The sequence below is a fragment of the Ctenocephalides felis genome, unplaced genomic scaffold (genome assembly GCF_003426905.1).
Source record: "Ctenocephalides felis isolate EL2017-DRISC unplaced genomic scaffold, ASM342690v1 CF-g0.4_SCAFFOLD_01886, whole genome shotgun sequence".
NCBI classification, from domain to species: domain Eukaryota; kingdom Metazoa; phylum Arthropoda; class Insecta; order Siphonaptera; family Pulicidae; genus Ctenocephalides; species Ctenocephalides felis.
The window spans coordinates 66,375,871-66,396,591 of NW_020538040.1; the positions used below are offsets into that span (position 1 = coordinate 66,375,871).

General features: G+C 28.0%; 1 protein-coding gene across 1 annotated transcript in view; it reads left to right on the forward strand.

Moving 5' to 3' along the window:
* Positions 1-8,145: 8,145 nt before the first annotated feature.
* LOC113375238 overlaps positions 8,146-20,721 on the forward strand; it is a 55,969-nt gene continuing 43,393 nt past the window's right edge. Inside the window, exons 1-2 of the mRNA XM_026615182.1 lie at positions 8,146-8,879; positions 18,754-18,921. Of these exons, the coding sequence (XP_026470967.1) occupies positions 8,576-8,879; positions 18,754-18,921 (472 nt within the window). The 5' untranslated portion in view covers positions 8,146-8,575. The remainder of the gene's footprint in view (positions 8,880-18,753; positions 18,922-20,721) is intronic.

A 20,721-nucleotide genomic window follows, 5' to 3' on the forward strand; every position in this document is an offset into this window, starting at 1 on the left:
GTAATTTTAGGAAATAATAGCTTATTATTCAACCAATGCAAAATACAAATTTTATGGGAACATTTTTTACAGAGATAACATTGCATACAACCTTGATCTGGTATTTCGTCAGAAATATTCATCGGCAGAGGTGGTCTAATTTATCTCCTGTAATATTAATTGTTTTAACTTTTTTTATATATAATTTTATTTAGCCTCGCTTACTCTGAGCATCTACCCACCTACAACATTATTATTTATTTACATTCTATATTATTTTTTTATATCATATTCAATCTTCTTAATTTTTCTGCAATTCCTTCTTTTTCGTATAAAATTTTTAATTCCATTCAACTTCTATTTTCATTCCATTTTTTGTTCTTCATTCTTCTTTTAATACCAGCAAATTCTAATATTTTTTCTTCTTACTTACAATTCAGATATTCAAATTTTGTAATTTCTATTTTTCTTAATTTTGATTCAATTTCTACTTAACAAATACAATTATATTTTAATTTTAAATGAACTACACTTTTTTTTTCTTAAATTCTAAGTCATTGACAGGATTCGATCCAAAGATCCCTGTCGTGTGAATCGAACACGCTACTAAGTGAGCTATGCTCGCCACAACTTTTTTTACTTTTTTATTTACTATTTTTTATTGTTCACACCTTTGCCAGGGTGAAGGTTTAGTTGGTCCTTTTTACCCCTTCCACGTGTAAGCTTTTATAGAGGTTGTGTAAATCAAACTGTTGAATCTAATTTAAAATTAACAATTCATCTTAAGAACAACTATACTTGAAAATTATACTAAGGTCTCGTAAACTAAACAACAGTGCTCACAACCAAAACAACTAACAACGAAAGAAAATACTTTTGTTATGGATTTTACAAGCTGCCGTTTATCTCCTGATAGCAGCTTCTATAGAATCAAGATTCAGACTGGTTACACATCTTTTTCCCTCTACTTTCAAATATTTTTGTTAAAAAAAAATCTTGTTTTTGGGATATCATTGAGATATAATTGGACCTTTTTACCCGTGGACTTTTAAGCCCTACCCTATCCTATATGAAAATAAACATTAGTGAGTACGTACTAAAACTAAAATATCAATCTCATTTTGTATAATATTTTCTTAACCGATTCTGCGTTCTATCTTTATATCTGTTTATATATAAATAATCTCGATATATAAATATATGTAAATAGTCTGGTTATATATAAATAAATAAATTGTGATTTCAAGTATTTCTACAATTTAATGAAAAATGAAAAAAGCATAAAATCAAACATTTGTTCAAATTTGTTTAAATTGATGTTAGATTATTTTTTAAACTTTTTGCTACTTCTATTTTGTATTATGTTTTATTTCTAATAACGATAAATTATTTATAATTAATTATTAATAATTAGTGTGATGTTTATTACCAATTATCACTATCAATAGGAATCGAATATTTTTGAACCATTCAAATCGGTTAATCCGTGCGCCCGAAAATCCGTGCGCCCGAAAACGTGAACGAAAAAGAGGTATGCCAAAAATGTTCAACAATTTTTTTGTTCAAATTTTTATTTTCAATTTTCGGCCCATTACTATAACTACCCTACGAGAAGTTAATAAAGACTGTATATTATTAGTCAAATAGTTAAAGTTATAAATAATCGTCCAAATCAACGATTTATATTTATCTATTGTTGTTCATCTTCATATCATGTAATAATTAAAAAAGTGTTAACAATTTGTATAATTAAACCTGAAAATTCTTGTATTCCATTTTTTATTGCTATTTTTCCATTTTAGCATTACCGGAATTTAAAAAACAGAAATATTATTTACTTTTCTATGTAATTTATGTTTGGTAATTCATATGAACATATGACATATACGTGGTTTGAAACACGAAAAGACAATAAAAATTTTGTATATTTATCTTCAGATATCTAAAATAACGCTTGTGTAATAACAATTTTGTATATTCAATTCTTGCCAATAAACATTTATTATACAATATCTATGAAATGAGAAATTGCAAAAAATCAATATGCTGTGATTGCATTCTTAGAGCTTCGCAGTCAAAAGCTCAAAAGCTTCCTTGTAAGAGAATGAAATCTGATTATGCTACACCCTTTTTTAGTCTCTCATATTGTTTTTTTTTTTTTAATGATAAAATATTCCTTTAGGCCTATAAGATTTAGGACTACTTATAACACATCGCTAATAAATGCACTCAACGCTGAAAATGTAATTAAAGGAGTTTTTTTTTTATTTCCATATAAATTACAATCTGTTTCCAAGAGACATTCAGTAATAAGATTGTTGGTAGAAAAATGGATGCTTAAGAGGTTACCCAGTAGTAAACCTTTTAGTTATGATATGTTATTAAAGGAGATAAAGAAAAAAATATAAATATCACATATAATGTATGTATGCAATGTATATTTTAATGTAATTTTTAGAAATTGAAACCATTTGAGTAATTTTAAAATATTTTGTTGATCCTTATGTTAATTTTTGTGCAAGCGAGTCCTAGCCGCATCTGATATATGAGAGAAAAGCGCAATAAATAGAAATTTGTTTTTAGGAATTTACATTAAATTATCAGTTCTTAAATAAAGATTTTTACAATATGCATATTTTTTTAATATAAATCTCTTCAATTCGTTACATGCGGATTTTCAAAATTCTCTTCTTATATAGACAAACTATTTTAATTTAATGAGTGAATTTTTTCAATATTTTGTTATAACTGTATTATCTTTATTGCTAATTGTGGTTCCATACCGATAAAAAAAATAATATTAGCAGTTTCGGGGACTGTGTTTTTTTACAGTCCTCATATACCACTAGTTCGAATTTCACAAAAATATTATAGGTATATCTAAAATGGAGCAAATGTATTTGCTGCGAAAATATTCCAGTTTTTTTATCTAAATTTTGTACATCGAAATTGGTTGTTTTATTAACAATTTCATAGGGTTAATTTTGATAGTCTATGCAATGATTTTTTTTACATGATGAGCATAATTGCTTATTAATACAAAATTCTGAATTTGATAAAAAAACCTTTTTTTTAATTTTCAGTAGGTTTTATTGGATTAATACAAGGTTTACTTGAAATTATGAAATTGAATTTTATAGATATAATTTGGTAGAGTTTAATATTTATATTTAGTCATATGTTGTTCATATATTAGTACGGAATCCAAAAATAATGTTAACCTTTCTCTAAAAATGTCTGATAATTTGAAGCTTCACTTATTCAAAAAAGAAATGCAAAGATGGCTTAAGTCAATTTAATATGCAATATTTTTGTAGACTTGTAATACTTCCGCTTTTTATATAAAAATTTCAAATTTTATGGTTAGTTCGAAAACATATACTTATAGACCTATTTGGTCTTTTTGGCAGTTTCCGATTTTCGCATCAATATTGAAAATGTTAGTATTATTGTTATACTTTTTATTGTTAACGTTTTTTACTGTTCAGGTGTAACTATATTACTTTCATTATTTTCATTTTCCAAAATTTTTGAGTTAAATTTTTGTTGAATTTTCAAAACAAAAAATAATTTTTCAGCAGTGAAAAGAATAAATTATTTATAATATATTAAAAAAATATCAATTAAATCTAAATTTTGCAATATAATTCTAGTTGAAAAACTACCTAATATTAAAACTTCATATAACGTTTACGATTTTTTAAATGATTTAGTTCATTCTATTTTTGTATATTAGAATTTATTAAAAATTTAAGAAATTTATTACCTTTGTAATTTGGTTCAAGTGTTTGTAGGATGAATCTATTTTTTGGGATATTTGAGTTATACACAACAAATTATGAGACTGACTTTGTATAAACATTTTGAAGATATGTATTATCTTTTGTATTCTCTATCAATGTTGAACAAATACACTATTAAAATTATTTTAACAATGTGTTTCGAAATTTTACTTTTATAAGATTTCAAATTTGTTTAGTCTAGACCACTGTGAAAATAACCACATTTGTTATTTTACTGTTTGAATAGTTTCAGATAAGCGAACACTTTCACACATTTTCAATGATATCTTGCCAAATCATGAGGTAGAATAATGAAAATTGGTATATCGTTTTTTTTAAAAAGACTCATAAAATGGTGTAAATTGCTTATACCAATGTGGGGCCGATTATGTATGGTCCATAGTATTTGAGTGACTATAGTAATAACTAGTGGCGTGCATGGCATCGTGCCCTAAGGCAAATTACTTGAACTTCCCGTACCGTAATTAAAAATCTTGGTACGGAACCCAAAAAAATTTACTCAAAATGTATTAAAATCTCTATAAAATATCTGATAATTTGATGTACATATGTTCAATAAACATTTTTGACCGCTAAATGATATTTTTTTAACTCATTCTTATAACCGCTGCCTTCCCAAAAATTTAATTAGTTCTTCATCTTGTTAATACAAGTAAAATGTTTTTATTCTTAAAATCTTAAAAACTAATCTGCACGTCTCCTTATCAATACGAATCGAAAGTTTTTTGAATTTTTCAAATCGGTTAATCGGTGTTCCCGAAATCGTCGACGAAAATTTGTATCCGCACGCACACACACAGACGCCATACACAGACGCACACGCACATACACACACACACATACAAACACACACACGTACATCCATTTTTTCTAAGGTGTGCCAAAATGTTCAGAAACCTTTGAAACGTAAAGATATATAAAAAAAAATATTTTCTATTTTTTTGCGATTACTATAACTTACCCTACGGGAAGTTAATAATGCACAGTAAGTGAATATATGAAAACACATTTTTTCAATGTGCATTGCTTTTTGACAACATATTAGATGTTATGATAAATGAGTTAGATTTTCTAAATTTTACGTGCAAGTTTGTACTATATTTAATATTCCCATACGCTTTTATGTCTATGGGGCACCACATAATTTCTAAATACTTGTGTACGGTCATCGGGTTGACAGGGATGACCTAGAAAAAATGGATGAGGTATGGGGCTTAAAGTTTTAGCTTATGTTTTGGCTCTAAAAGTACAACCTACGCAGTAGATGTGCGATAAAAATAAAATAAGAGCAGAAACTACTGAATTTAAGTCGTATAAAACATTGAAACGTCTAACTTATGAATTTGCTAAACAATTTTCAACTTTTTGTGATAGGTTTTTCGTATAGGTTGTGAAAAGTACAATATGGATATAAATATGAATTTATATCCATATAAGCGTGTATATATAAATCTTATATATAAAATTCTTCTGTACGGGTGTATGATTTGATACTTCTCCTAACCTAAACGGTTATTCAGATTTTGATAATTCTTTTTAGAGTTTGTCAAAGGAAGTTTTTAAGACTTAATGAACGATACAACTGTAGAAATATTCTAGAAATAAATGGCAAAAATTACACTTATCATTGTTTGACATTCAAAACATTTGAACTGTCATCTGCTAGAAATGTCAATTCACTTGAAATTTGAATTTACCTGGAATTATGAGCCTAGATGATATTAAAATTAAATATACAAGAAAAATGCAATGTCTACATTATTATTGCCGAAAAGTAGCTGATATGTGCCAGACATTAAAATAAGATGCAGTCAACAGTATATGTTGGCAGATAAAATTATATAATTCAGTTTAATAAATTACGCAATAAGTCCAAAATTGCATACACATTATTTTTTTAAACTTATGCATATCGCATTTTGGTTTACTTTACTAAACTATTTCAGAATACATAAAAATATTTCTGCTTATTAAAAAAATGATTTAGGATTTGTTTTATATGTCAAAAATTCATTTGTTTAGCATTGGATATGGATTATTTAGCAAGTTGATCTTAGATTGAGGAGTGCTTACATGAACTAGATTTTACAAATTAATTCACTTAAGATCTGAACTTTTACAATAATGTTTATTAATTTATTAGTAAGAAAAATGTACTTTAGAAATTATATTTTAATTGCCAAATATTGAAGCAATTATGTTGTGTGGTCAAATCAATTGTGATATTGTTCTTTTACCGCAGATACTATATTATTTTTTTCTGAATTTCTTATACTGCTTATGATAAGGCCATAAATGAATCAGAAAGGCAGGACATCAAATATGATATTGCAAAGCATAGGATAGAATATTGAAAAAAATTTGAACTTTTGAATTATAGACGAGGGTACAGGGTGTTTGTTTTAGTGTTCCTCTAATATCTATCAGGAAAAAACTAACTGAGTAATTTACTACTTTATGTCTTCAGATGAAAATATCAAAAATCAAATTAAAAAAAATTGTAAGGCGAATGCTTTAACAATAAGCTCTAACAATAAGACTAAAATTTTTATTAGATTCGTTTATCAAAATGCCTTCAATTTTGTTTTCAGACAGGGAATATTAGGATATACATAAATCAATAATAATGAATCTTTTGAATGTTACTATAAGATTATAGTCAGCTAATGTGAGTTACACATAATTAAACATTCAATTTATATTGTTTATTTGTTTTTTTTTTTGGAAAAAATCAAGTCCAACTTAATGAAAGAAAAATTGAGGAAAGGGGATATTGGGGACCAAAAATGCTAGAGCAAATGACCGTTTTTATAATTTACACAATTACCTTAGAGCAAACTCTTTAACCAACTCTCGAATTTTGTTCTAGAGATTAAAATATATTATTTTTTACTTAAATCATATATCCAACCGCATTAAAAAAAAGAAATGTTTCTCGCGCGTAAATTTAACGATAAGCTATTTTTGAAAATAAGAACTTTTTATCTTTTGTTATTATTATATATCCGTATTATATTTCATGTAGTTTTTCAATATAACTAATGAAATTATTATGAAAACAAAGTTTTGGTTAATAAATATTGTAAATATACATAGATAATAATAAATAGTGTAAACTTAGTATTTTGTTGACAATAAAAAACTGTTGACGCACTAGTAATATCGTCTTATTAATCTGAAGTAAAAACAAAAATATTTATAAAAACTAATTTTTTGTGCCTGAAGTTATTTTTTTAATATTTGTGAGCGCATGGCATCGTGCCTTAAAGGCAAATTGCAGGAACTTCCCGTACCAAAAATTATTTTTTTTAAAAAGATTTAAAAATTTTATTTTTGAAAAAAATTTACTCTGAAAAAATTAGATTTATAAGAAACTATAAATTTTTGACAAAAACTTACTTTTTTTGAAAGAAAAAAGACTTTTTGAAGAAAAATTTATTTTGAAATATTTTGGAAATTCTGAACTTTTTTCAAAGCAATCGTACTGCTTTAACTAAATAGAGACAAAATATCGAAGCGCGTAAGTGCCGCGCCGCCGTCTAACGGATAAGCATTGGTACGAAACCTATAGGAATGTAAACAAAATTTATACTTATTGTTAAAATCTCTATAAAATATGTAGTTTGATGTGCATATATCTAATGATAATTTTTGACCGCCAAATGGCATTTTTTTACTTTTTTTACTAGATTTCCGAAACTGTTAGACCTACCTTTATGAAAATTTGATCAGTTCTTCATCTTGTTAATACAAGTAAAATGTTTTTTGAATTATTCAAATCCGCTCCGTTCTCTTAAAAACAGATTTACCGTTTTTGGTACTTTTTGCCCCATATCTTCGGAACGGCTAGACCTGCTTTTGCCAAAAACTAATCAGCACGTCTCCTTATCAATACGAATCGAATGTTTTTTGAATTATTCAAATCGCTTCATCCGTGTTCCCGAAATTGTCGACGAAAATTTGTATCCGCACACACACACACACACACACATACATCCATTTTTTCTAAGGTATGCCAAAATATTCAGAAACCTTTGAAAACGTAAAGATATATATAAAAATTTTCATTTTCGATTTTTTTTGCGATTACTATAACTTGTTCTACGGGAAGTTAATAAATTATGAGGGTTTTAGTTGATTTTTTTAATGTGATACTAATTAGTACAAATGTAGTTTTTGCCATCATGTTTTTATTTATTTTTAATTTTTTTTCGAAATATATACTTTTTTCAAAGAGGTCATTGTGATTATGCAGTATAGCAGCCAGTAAACTTTTCATTAATTGATATACATATTTCTTTTCATTTGATTTTTTGTATTTTTAATTGTACTTAAGACTGATGTCTATATATTTCTCAGATTGTTGGAGAAATAAGAAGTCCGGTACTTTGTGATAAAAATGCAATAGAATTTATTAAAATTCAGGATTGTGCCTGTGAAATAAACTTTGCAGTAGAATAGTGAAAGATAATTGACATTTTATTTTTATTAAAATCTTAGTGTCCCTAATAAAATAATGTATATGCAACAGAAATTTGCACAATTGGGCTTGTATAGCATTTTCCATGTTGCCGACAAATAACACGTCGCAACAACCAGATGATGAACGCACAATGAAACGTAGCATTGAAGATTTAATGCGAATTGACACGCGATGATAGCAGATCAGAGTATCATCAAACTACATAAACATAGACATAATCATGTGATATTAATAAACAAAATAGTGCGTGAAAGATACTATTTGTGATTTAAGAAAAGTTCAGTGTGTTCTCGGTCCAAGCTCGCAAGCGATGTCTATTCGTATGAGTGGTGTGTATTTTGCTCCGGCTATTACGACACCGCAAACCGAGAAGATCGCGAACAATACGAGCGGTCTGGAAGATCAGACAGACAAGGCGAACGGCGCCCAGCAGCCCAATAACAAGACGGTTACCATTCTAGCCCCAAATCGAAGCAACAGCCTGGACTACTTGAATTTCGAAGAGAAGCGCCAGCTGATCGCCTCGTCGCTCTCGCTGTCTGATATCCTCCACTGCGGACCGGCAGCTGCAGCCGCTGCAGCCAAGGAGGTTGCTGCCAACACCGTTATCGGTGGTGAGGCCCTTTTTATTTCATTTCAATATAGTACTAGTGGTGTGCGGCAATGAGCCTTGAGACAAATCGCCTTTCGACAGAACTTTTCGGATAGTAAACAAATTTTGTATGAATAAAATATGGAAATTTTTGAGAATTTAGAATTTTTTGAAAATATTTTGAAAACTAGTAGTGTAATACATCGTGCCTTAAGGCAAATTGCTGGAACTTCCCGTAGCAAAAATTAAACTTTTTTTCAAAAAAGATTAAAGTTTTAAACTTTGAAAAAGAATAGATTTTTGAGAAATTTTTAATTTTTGAAAAAAAAATAACTTTTTTTGGAAAAAAAACCTTTGGAGAAAAATCCTTTTTTATTTTGAAATATTTTGGAAATTTTGAGCTTTTTTGTCAAAGCAATCCCACTGCTTTAGCTGCATAAAGACGCATTATTGAAGCGCGTAAGCGCCGCGTTGCAGTCTAACGGGCAAACGATGTTACGAAACCCATAGAAATGTAAAAAAAAATTATACTTATTGTTAAAATCTCTATAAAATTGATTTATCTGATAATTTGATGTGCATATGTCTAATGATCATTTTTGACCTCAAAATGGCATTTTTTACTTTTTTTTACTAGATCTCCGAAACCGCTAGACCTGCCTTCCCAAAAATTTAATCAGTTCTTCATCTTGTCAATGCAAGTAAAATGTTTTTTGAATTATTAAAATCGGACGCTCCGTTCTCTTAAAAACTGAGTTACCATTTTTGGCACTTTTTGCCCCGTATCTTCGAAATGGCTAGACCTGCTTATGCCAAAAATTAATCAGCATTTTTTTATTAATAGGAATCGATTGTTTTTTGAATAATTCAAATCGGTTAAACCGTGTTCCCGAAATCGTCGACGAAAATTTGTATCCGCATACACACACACACACATTCAGTCTGGGATGCATAAAGGCATTTCCTTCGCTATACAAAAAAAAAACACACACATACATCCATTTTTTCTAAGGTATGCCAAAATGTTCAGAAACCTCTGAAGCGTAAAGATATATAAAAAATTTCATTTTCGATTTTTTTGCGATTGCTATAACTTGACCTACGGGAAGTTAAATAATATTGGAAATATTATCAAGATAATAATATAATAAAAGACATTCTATTTGTTACTATCACCGAATAAGGTAAAACAATTTAAAGCTATTATAAAATATGTGAATTAAACTTGAATGTTTTATACGTAAACTTGAAATGTTTTGACTGGTTATAGAGACTAAGTTATAGAGAAATTACCTTTAAAATTTCTAATATAATGATACAGAAGGCAAAATGTATATTTTTTACAATCCCAGTAATCATTTAGAGAACATGATATGCATTCGTTAAATTATTATTTATAATCACCAAATTGCCATTTATTGCACCATATATAGAGGGTGTCCTAGACCTCGATGTCAAACCAAAACAGGGTGATAGAATTAACATTATATGTCCGGAAAAAAATTTAGAGATAAAATATCTCACGTTGTTTGGAAATTTTGAGCTTCTTTGTGCGACCTAGAACTTCGGTGATTGCGATTTTTCGTTTATTGTGTTTTATTTTTATTAATTTTATTCATTTAAACTTTGGAACCATAATTCTGAATAACATTTTTTTAATTACAGTAAAAAACAATACCACAATTGCCACAAGTTTTTAAGAATTTAGACTTTTTGTAGAACTATGAATTGAAATTTTTTAAAATGGGTTGACTTTGAGAGGGCACTCCTTTAAAAAAATGTACTAAAGTGTGTTGGCAAGTTCCACTAAAAATTGGCGCATTTAATTAGGATTATAAAGAGGTAAAATACTATTTATTATTTTTTACTACGATAATTTTATTATTGAATTTTATTGAAAACAATTGAGTAAAAAAATAAAAACTTAACAATGACATGATTTTTGCTAGTAAAATTTGAAAATTCTGAGTAAAATGCACTAACAAAAATCATATCATTTTTGGGGTTTTATTTAATTTTAGCTTAACTCCTCTTATTTTGAAACGGCCGCGCACCCTTTAAACAATCATAACGCTCTCAATTTTTTTTAACATTATTTTTTGTTAAAATGTATATATATATATATATATATATATATATATATATTATTGGAGATATTTGCAAAAAAACAAGAAAAACGTAAAATACGGAAGGTTTTATTCCCGATCACTTGAAGAATATTGAATAAAATTTCCATTTGATAAATGTATATTACATTTGTATTAATCAATAATAGTCATCAATAATAATCTAATAAAATTACAAATCGTGGCTAGGAAATAGACCATTTATTCTCTGATTACTATGATGAGTCCTATCGAAAGATAAGAAGTAAATGATGTCTGCCGCAATCACCTTTTTTTAAAAATAATTGTCACTCTTACTTATTTTAGTTTCGTTGTAATATTTTTTTTTGAAAATTCTGATAGTTTGAGTAATTTGAAAATTTGGAAAAGCAAATTCTCTATTATGTTCTAAATACTAAAGTAATTGTAAAAATGTGACGAATTCTCATAATGATTCTATATTGTATAAAAGTGCTGACTCTGATATGTAATAATTCTAAAACTAATTCAAATGTTTTAGTATGACATTAAACTCGTTCAATGTTTATTTTATATGTCAATTGTAAGAAAGTATATATTATATTTTTGTACGAAACTTTATATTTATAGTTAATTTGCGATAAGAACTTTTTAAATTTCTCAACGATATTCAAAAGCTTCACTCGTTACATTTCTTTACGAAATTTAGATCTAGTCAAACCTTAAATAGGCTGTAGTACCAAGAAAAAAGTTTTTACATATATTTGTCGTGGATTTTGTAGTCAAAAGAAACCTTATAAAATATTATAGCTTTAAGAGTGATTAATTTAAAAAAAATAATTAAAAATTTGAATAATCAGTACGCACTATGATACATTGATGGCCGAGTGTGAACGAAGACATACTCGTAAGTGCTTTTTTTTAAGTTTAATGTTTATTATATTTCTTAAAGATTAGCATAGAAATTTTCTATATTAATCAACGATTATTAATATAGGGGCTTAAGGGTTCCGCGGGTAAAAAGGGCCACCACCGATATCTCAAAAACAAGTGTTTTCTAATAACAATATTTGAAAGTAGAGGGAAAAAAAGAAAAAGTTTAAAAATCTCCAACAAAAGTATTTTCTGTTGTTAGTTTTTTGGTTGTAACTGTTCTTTTTAATATAAATTTTAGGTAATGGTTTTATTTTTATAAAAAACTTACACGTGACTGGGGTAAAAAAGATCAACTGAACTTTTACTCTGGCAAAGCTGTAAAGAATCAAAAAGTAAATTAGGTAAAAAAAATACAAGAGAAATTAAATAAGTAGTTATTCCAATTCTGCTGATGAATATTTCTGACGAAATACCATATCCAGGTCATATACAGTGCCATCTCTATAAAAAATGTACCCATGAAATTTTTGTATCTAAATCTGAATAAAGTGTCTATTATTTTGTAAAATACCTTAAAAATTAAAAATAATACATTGGACCTATTTGTCCCTGGCCGTCCTATTTTAACCCGACTATGGGGAGAAAAGGACCAGGTGACAAATTTTTTGAAAAGAAGCAAAGAAACGCATTTTTACAATGATGATTTACTTAGCTGGGAGTTCACTGAACATAGTTGTTTGTTTGATATGTTATTTGTTGTGATCAAATTGGTTTGATTTTTACAATATAATTACTCAAAGTCAAATTGGACCTTTGTTCCTCGACCTGCTTTATTAACTTCCCGTAGGGTAAGTTATAGTAATCGCAAAAAAATCGAAAATGAAAATTTTTATATATCTTTACGTTTCAGAGGTTTCTGAACATTTTGGCATACCTTAGAAAAAAATGGATGTATGTGTGTGTGTGTGTGTGTGTGTGTGTGTATGTACGTGTGTGTATGTATGTGCGGATACAAATTTTCGTCGACGATTTCGGGAACACGGATCAACCGATTTGAATAATTTAAAAAACATTCGATTCGTATTGATAAGGAGACGTGCTGATTAGTTTTTGGCAAAGACAGGTCCAGCCGTTCCGAAGATACGGGGCAAAAAGTGCCGAAAACGGTAACTCAGTTTTTAAGAGAACGGAGCGTCCGATTTGAATAATTCAAAAAACGTTTCACTTGTATTGACAAGATGAAAAATCGATAAAATTTTCATGAAGGTAGGTCTAGCGGTTTCGGAGATATGGAGGAAAAAGTAAAAAAATGAGCCATTTGGCGGTCAAAAATGATCATTAGACATATGCACATCAAATTATCAGATATTTTATAGAGATTTTAACAATAAGTATACATTTTGTTAACATTCCTATGGGTTCCGTACCAATGCTTATGCGTTAGACAGCGACGCGGCGCTTACGCGCTTTATATTTTGTCCCTATGCAGTTAAAGCAGTACGATTGCTTTGAAAAAAAAGTTCAGATCTTCCACAATATGTCAAAATAAAGAAAAAAAAAATTTTTTTTCAAAAAAAAAAATTAAAAAAAAAAACTTTTTTTTCAAAAAAAAGTAATTTTTTGTCCAATTTATAGTTTCTCAAAAATCTTATTTTTTCAAAGTAAATTTTTTTCAAAAATGTTAATCGTTTTTAAAAAAATAATAATTTTTGGTACGGGAAGTTCCAGCAATTTGCCTTAAGGCACGATGCCTTAATTGCCTTAAGACAGAATTCCACTTACAGCTAGTTTACCTTTTTTTTTGGTTATGTGGTTGACCCTCTCGAGAAAAATACTAGGTTAGGATGTACGATAGGAAACACAGCTCCAAGACTAATATTTCAATATACATAATATTTTCGGTTCAAACTTTGTAAAAATGAGTTTATTTAAATATTTTAATAATCAGAAACTGGGACAAATATCGTTACTAAAAAAATTCTGGACACAAAATTCGGGACTGTTTCAACCAAGTTTTTTAAAGTGTGTCGAATATATCTTTAATTTTGTAACAACTTCTTCTCTAAATTTTTTTTGAAAAAATGTACAATCAGGCACGTAATACAAATATCAGTTTGCTTGTTGATAAGCAATCTGTGTATATCTGTTCAAGTCAAGTCATTTCTGTGATAAACTGCTAACTGCTTAGTACAAATATCTCACAGTGGTTGAAAGTGAACAGTTTTCGTGATTGTTTTTAAAGTCCTTAAGAATTTAAATAATTGTAAGATGCTATGTAATATCTTAAAATATTACTATTCGTATATCGTTTTATCATATAATTTGTTTGAAACGAAATCAGTTTAGTATTGTTCCAAATCTATATTTCATGACTTTATGGAAATATTTATTCGTGGTATGTATTTACAAAATTTAACCTTACTCTAAAAAATTAACTTGAAATGTTCATAAAAATAATTATTATATGCAGTTGATCATTCGCTCTGTTAAGAGGGCGTCTATTAATCATTCGAGCTTTAAAGGGAGAGGGGAGGGGGTTACAAAAAAAATGCGAAATATCACGTGGGGGAGGGTCTAGTCTAAAAGATATCACGTGTATTTATTTTTTACCTCAATTAAAAGGCAGCACCAGCGGTTTTCAGAAAAAAATTTAAAAAAATCCTAAAAAAATTTTAGCGGTCGAAAATCAGATATTTTTGACAGTATGGATTTGGCAACGGCATGAATGGGTATCAAAAACTTTTCAAAAATTTAAAAATTTTCAAAAAATATCAATAATTTCAAGAAGTTCGTGATTATTAAAGAAGGCAATTTCAAATATTTCAAATTTTTCAAATATTTTAGTATTTTCAAAAAACATAATTTTTTTTTCTGAGCTTTTAAAAACTTTAATTTGCGGTAGGTGAAGTGCCAGTAATTTGCCTTAAGGCATGATGCCATGCACCACCAGTTTTCTTTCTTTACTCATACAATAATTCTAGGAAATTAGATCTACTTATGTAATTAGAAATTAGATGATTCAGTACGGCATTTAGTAGATATCAAAAAATTATATAACACAGAACTTGAATTCAAGAAAAAGAAATATTTGTTTCCGAGGAAAGTTGTCCAATTATGTTAATTTTAATTTATTAAATATGAAATTCATTTTTATATTTAATTGTTGATTTATATAATTACAATTACTTGTATTTCCAATATAATTTGAGTTAATATAAATTATTTTAATATTAATATAGATCGCGCGTCGGTGAATGAATTCGTGAAATCAACAATAGTTTCAATATTTATTGTTATAAAATGACAATAGCAACTTGCATCCTGTTGATGGTAGTTTCACAAATGTTTACTTTTACTGAAAACGTTATTGTTTAGTTTTTGCAGTATTATTTGGGAAGTGTATTGAGATAATTTTCGGTAAATTGGATAAAAATTGTAATACATTTTATAATTTATCACGATATTTGCGTTTTCAATTTATGTACTCTACATTTAACTATTATTTTTGTCATAATTAATTATTTTTTGATATTTCATACTTTCTATTAAATGTACATGCATATTTAGTTAAACTGTAATCTTTAGTATACTTACTCTTGATCAATAACTTAGAAGCCATAAGATTTTTTTTTATTCTCATATCTTAACAGCAATCGAAACCTTTCGTTCTATATTTATTTAGGAACTTTTTTAATAATTTTATAGATAATATAGACTTTTATAGATATTTTTTTTTATTAAAATCCAATCGTATAAATTGAGCTATCAATCTGAGGCTCTTTTTGTGGCCTGGATAGAGTTCGGTCTGCCAACCATGTGGTTCCAATTTGAGGTCCAAGTTCTTTGGACCTCAGTTTTCACAAATGTAGATGGAAATATATTTCTAACAATAAGTCAAAATAGCATTTCTCAGTATTGCTGCATTAAATTATAAGCATATAATACAATATTGAATAGAGACAGGCCAACCGTTGGGTTGCCCTCTAAAAGTTAAAAAGTGTCATCACAACAGCTTATAGGACTCATAATAATGATGGCTGTTCAATAGAGAAAACATTACTGATATGCCAAATCTCTGATAAAAGTAACTCTATTCGACTCTCTATTCGAATGAAGCTTACATATGGATTTGTAACAAAAACAAGCCACATTATACAAAACAAAAAATAATATTCGGAATATTAATAATATGAATATTTGCACGGGCTTTTTTCAGAACGGGAAATGATAAGCTTAACTAAAATTATATAATACTAACATACTGCGACTATTATATACATATTTTTTATTACTTATTTTTTTATTATACTTTTGATAAATAGGATTCGGTGATTTGTAGGTATTAAATTTGTTCCTTGTCTAAATTCCATACCATATTCCAAGTTTAAAATAAATTTGTTCTTTGAAAAATATTGTTTTATTGTTGATATTCAATGCAAAAATAATATGCGTTTACAAATTCTTTTTAGATTCATTAATCTGAATAATAAAATTATATGAAATGCATTAATTAGTAACTTGTTTGATTTGAATCTATACTGATACAAAAATAAAATAAAAACAAATTACAACTTATTTTGATCAACAAAAGTGAACCTAAAAGTCACTTGTAGAGGAGACCAGGTACGGTTGTGCCAGGTTACGGTAGTGAAAGTGGCCATAACAGCTAAATTTTACTGATTTTGAGTTAGGGTCCAAAGGGAGAAAGATGAAGTATGTTGGTTCAAACAAGTTTACATGATTGCATTGAGTCAGTCTACATAACTACATAACACGATCTGTAGAACGCCTTGCTTTTATAGAATTTAAAAAAAAGTTTTTTCGTTCGATTTCCTTTGATAATAACTGTTTCTCGTATACAGATAGATTCCTTTGTTTGTTATTTTAGTGTAATTTGAACAGTAGTTATTAATTACCAGCAAATATTTTTTGTGTAGATAATTTAGATCAGTCATAACAACCGTGATTTGTTTTGAAAACTGTGTGTTGGGTACGAGGGGGGTTTAGTTTTTTTTAATTATTTTTAAATAAAATGGCACGAGTGATCAGCTGAAGTAATAATCAACATTTGTATAATGATTAGTTTAAATTAACATGTAAACATCAAAAGACATAATTTCTTTTATTATTATCTTATCTGTTTTCAGTAGATATATAGTATAGATATACTCTTACAAGGTCTTTATAAAACATTTGTTATTTCAATCAAAATAATCTAACTCGCCGTTACTACAATTTAATGATGGTTATAAAGCGTTGAAGCTTATTGGCCAATAGATAAAATACCCATTACTGACGAAATAACTCGACCAAATTATTCGGCCAAAAAATATCAGAGAAAAAATATCAGGAAGTAGCTTTTTATTTTCAACTATGTTTCCTTTTGTACTCATTATTTTTTTGTACTCATATTGATGATGAAGACAATAAATAAATAGGTATGATACAATAATTTAACTAGTGGGGCGCATGGTATCTAGCCTTAATGCAAATTGCTGGAACTTCCCGTACTAAATATTATTTTTTTAAAAACGATTAACATTTTTGAAAAAATTTTACTTCGAAAAAACTAGATTTTTGAGAAACTATGAATTTGACTTAAATTACTTTTTTTGAAAAAAAAAATGTTTTCTTTATTTTGACATTTTTTGGAAATTCTGAACTTTTTTTAAAGCAATCGTACTGCTTTAACTGCATAGAGACAAAATGTCAAAGCGCGTAAGCGCCGCGTCGCCGTTTAATGGATAAACACTGGTACGGAACCCATAGGAATGTAAGGGTGGCCCTTAATATGGACATTTTCGAATTTAAGCCAGAGGCTTAAATGCTTCCAAATTGATAAAAAGAAAATCTCTAAAAATTTTAGCTCTTAATATAACTGCGCAATTCAATCAAAGCTTTGTATGGAAATAGCATGGTACAAATTTCGAAAATTTTAAAAATGTTTTTTAGGTATAACTTAGCGACAAATAAATTAAAAGTGACAATTTGTGTCATTTTTTATTGAAAGTTAGACGCTCTGCAAAACAGGTTTTTTATAATTTGTTTTGTAGAGCGTCGAATTTTGAATAAAACTCGTTCATTTGTTCGCTAAGTTATATCTAAAAAAACATTTTTAAAATTTTTCAAAATTTTTCCATGCTATTTCCATACAAAACTTTGATTGAATTGCGCACTAACTAAGAGATAATATTAAGAGCTAAAACTTATAGAGGACTTTTTTATCAATATAAAAAAAAATAAAAAACCACCACATATTATATTATATTATATCATTGTATGTAAATTTGTATTAAAATCTTAGTTTTACTTTCGATAATAAATATGCATAATCTTGTTATTTTCACATAACGTTGTGCGATCAATGGCAAATCAATCAAAAATGACAAAAGTAGTTGTCTCTGTAACACTAGCATCGAAACAAAAATAAATAATAATAAATTATTAAAATAAATTTTATTCATTTGCACATTAATAATAAAGGATTACGATATTCGTTAGTACAAGTAGTCTACCGACAGTAGACAAGGCAATTAACTTTACTCATCTTTCTTCAACTGAAGAATATGTATTTTATATATTTTTTACAACAAAGTTTTGAGAGTATTTTATCAAATATTAAACGACGTAGATCAGATAAGAGCTGTATTTACAATGTCGTATATAATTGTGTTTTTTAGTTATTGTTACTTGCGTCACATGTTCTAAGATATGTAGCACATTCGGTCATAAACTATTCTCAGGAATATATTCATGATATGGAAAGATTAGTGCGAATGCTCGTATTTGAAATGAAATATATTGTTGTAAATTGTTATTGTTGATACGTGCTGATTGAATATAATGTAGATAGAAGGATATATTTGTTGTTTTTGTATTATTATATGTGACATTTATACGATAGTATAAATACACAATGGATGTTAATTCCTTCAGGCAAGAAGCAGAACGGTGTGGCTGTGCGAACGAATAGCCTGGGAGGCGTGGGTGTATGGCCCCCGCAGCTTGAACGCAAGAGCAAGCTGTCAGCCTTAGGAAAACTCTTCAAGCCATGGAAATGGAAACGAAAGAAAAAGTCCGACAAATTCGAGGCGGCTTCCAAATGTAAGTAAATTAATTATTATTTATAAAAACATTGTGCAAAAGGAAGACAGATACTATTCATTTATTTATTCATTTATATTTATTTATACAATTATACAATTATAACTTAAATTAATAGATAATGATACATACTATATTAAATAAAATATAATTTAACTAGTTGGTATTGGTATTTTGCCATGAGGCAAGTTACATGAACTTTCCGATATGTGTATATAATCGACTTAATCAATAAAAAATAAATTAATTTATGAGTGATTAAAAGTATTCCGAATGGATTTATTACACATTATTGAAAACGAACGAACACGTTAACTCGGAGTATTTTCTAAAAACAAGTTTTCAAAAATCAATCATTTTTTCATATTTGAACCAGTTTTCGTAGGACTTTAATAATTTAGTATGTTCATTAAGACCAAGCACTCTATCGTTATACCAAGTAAATCGTCTAATTTTATTTTTAACAAAAACTACTCATTTTCTCAAACTTTGATAAATTTTTAAAATTATACTACTTGTTGTAAGGCCGTGATGTTTTAGTAAGTTCTATAAGACCATGATATATATCGCCAAAAAGTTCCATAAATATCGTCTTAAATTTTTTTTTCAATAGTTAATTACAAGAAAACGGTTCGGTAGATTTTCATCTAAAACTAATCAGTATCATTCCCAACTAATATCTTTCGAACAGTTTTTGATTTTTGAAAATCAATTCGGTAGTATGAGCTGAAATGTGGACGAAAAATTTAACACTTTTTTCCAAATTACAAAGAAACGGCTTGGCCGATCGTCGCAAAAAACTGACAAACAATCATCCTCATGAAGATACATCGAATGGCTTTTAAATTTTTGAAATAGATAGGTTCAGACGTTTTTGAGAAAACGCCGATTTACGACCGAAAATCTGTTCATACACACGCACACACACACATACTTTTTCCAAATTTGGTCTCATTCGATTCAGAATGGCTTGAAACGTCGAGACCAAGCGAATAATAAATTAGCGAATCGGATTTTTTTTATGAAAACATAAATTTCTCCTTCGGGAAGTTAAAAAACCAATGTTAACTCATAACCTTACTATAAGTTTTGCCTTTTATATGAAAGAAAAAAAAACACAGAATAATTTACTAAAAATTATAACTCAAATACTCATCAATAGAGTAAAAAACTTGCTCTTTAAAAAAAGTGAGTAATTTATAAAATGTCCTAAAGGAACACAAATACTGAGAATTGAAGTAACGTAATGCCAAACAATATCACTTCTTCTTTTGATGAATTATTAATGTATTATTTTTTTTGTTAATTCATAGCTTGCTATTAAAATTCTTGGTAGGATTGTATTAGAAGTATTAAGGGTTGAGTTTGCTTTAGAAGCTTAAAAATCAATTGTTTTTACAAATTTTTTTTCCAAAACTAGCCAAGAATATATCCCTAAAATTTCAGAAACAAATTCAAAATTATTTTCGGAGTCACGGAAGAAATAGTAAGCGTAGAGCATGTATTTGAGCAGAACGGAAACTTCGACGCGCGATTTCTCGGTTTTTCACTTAAAAAAACTGAACGTTCTATTTAAACGAGACAAAATTGATTGTATTCAGGATTAAATTCTCTTCTAGTTTAGCCTAAAAACCTTAAAAAAAGTTATAATAAACCCACTTTTTTAACAATCTAAAGTGATTTTTATTTACCAAAAAACATGATTTTTTCTTAAGTTGCGAAGAATTGGTGAATTTATCACTTTTTTCTGGATTTCTTCAGATTCAACTAAAATCTATACTATTGAAAATATAAATTGGT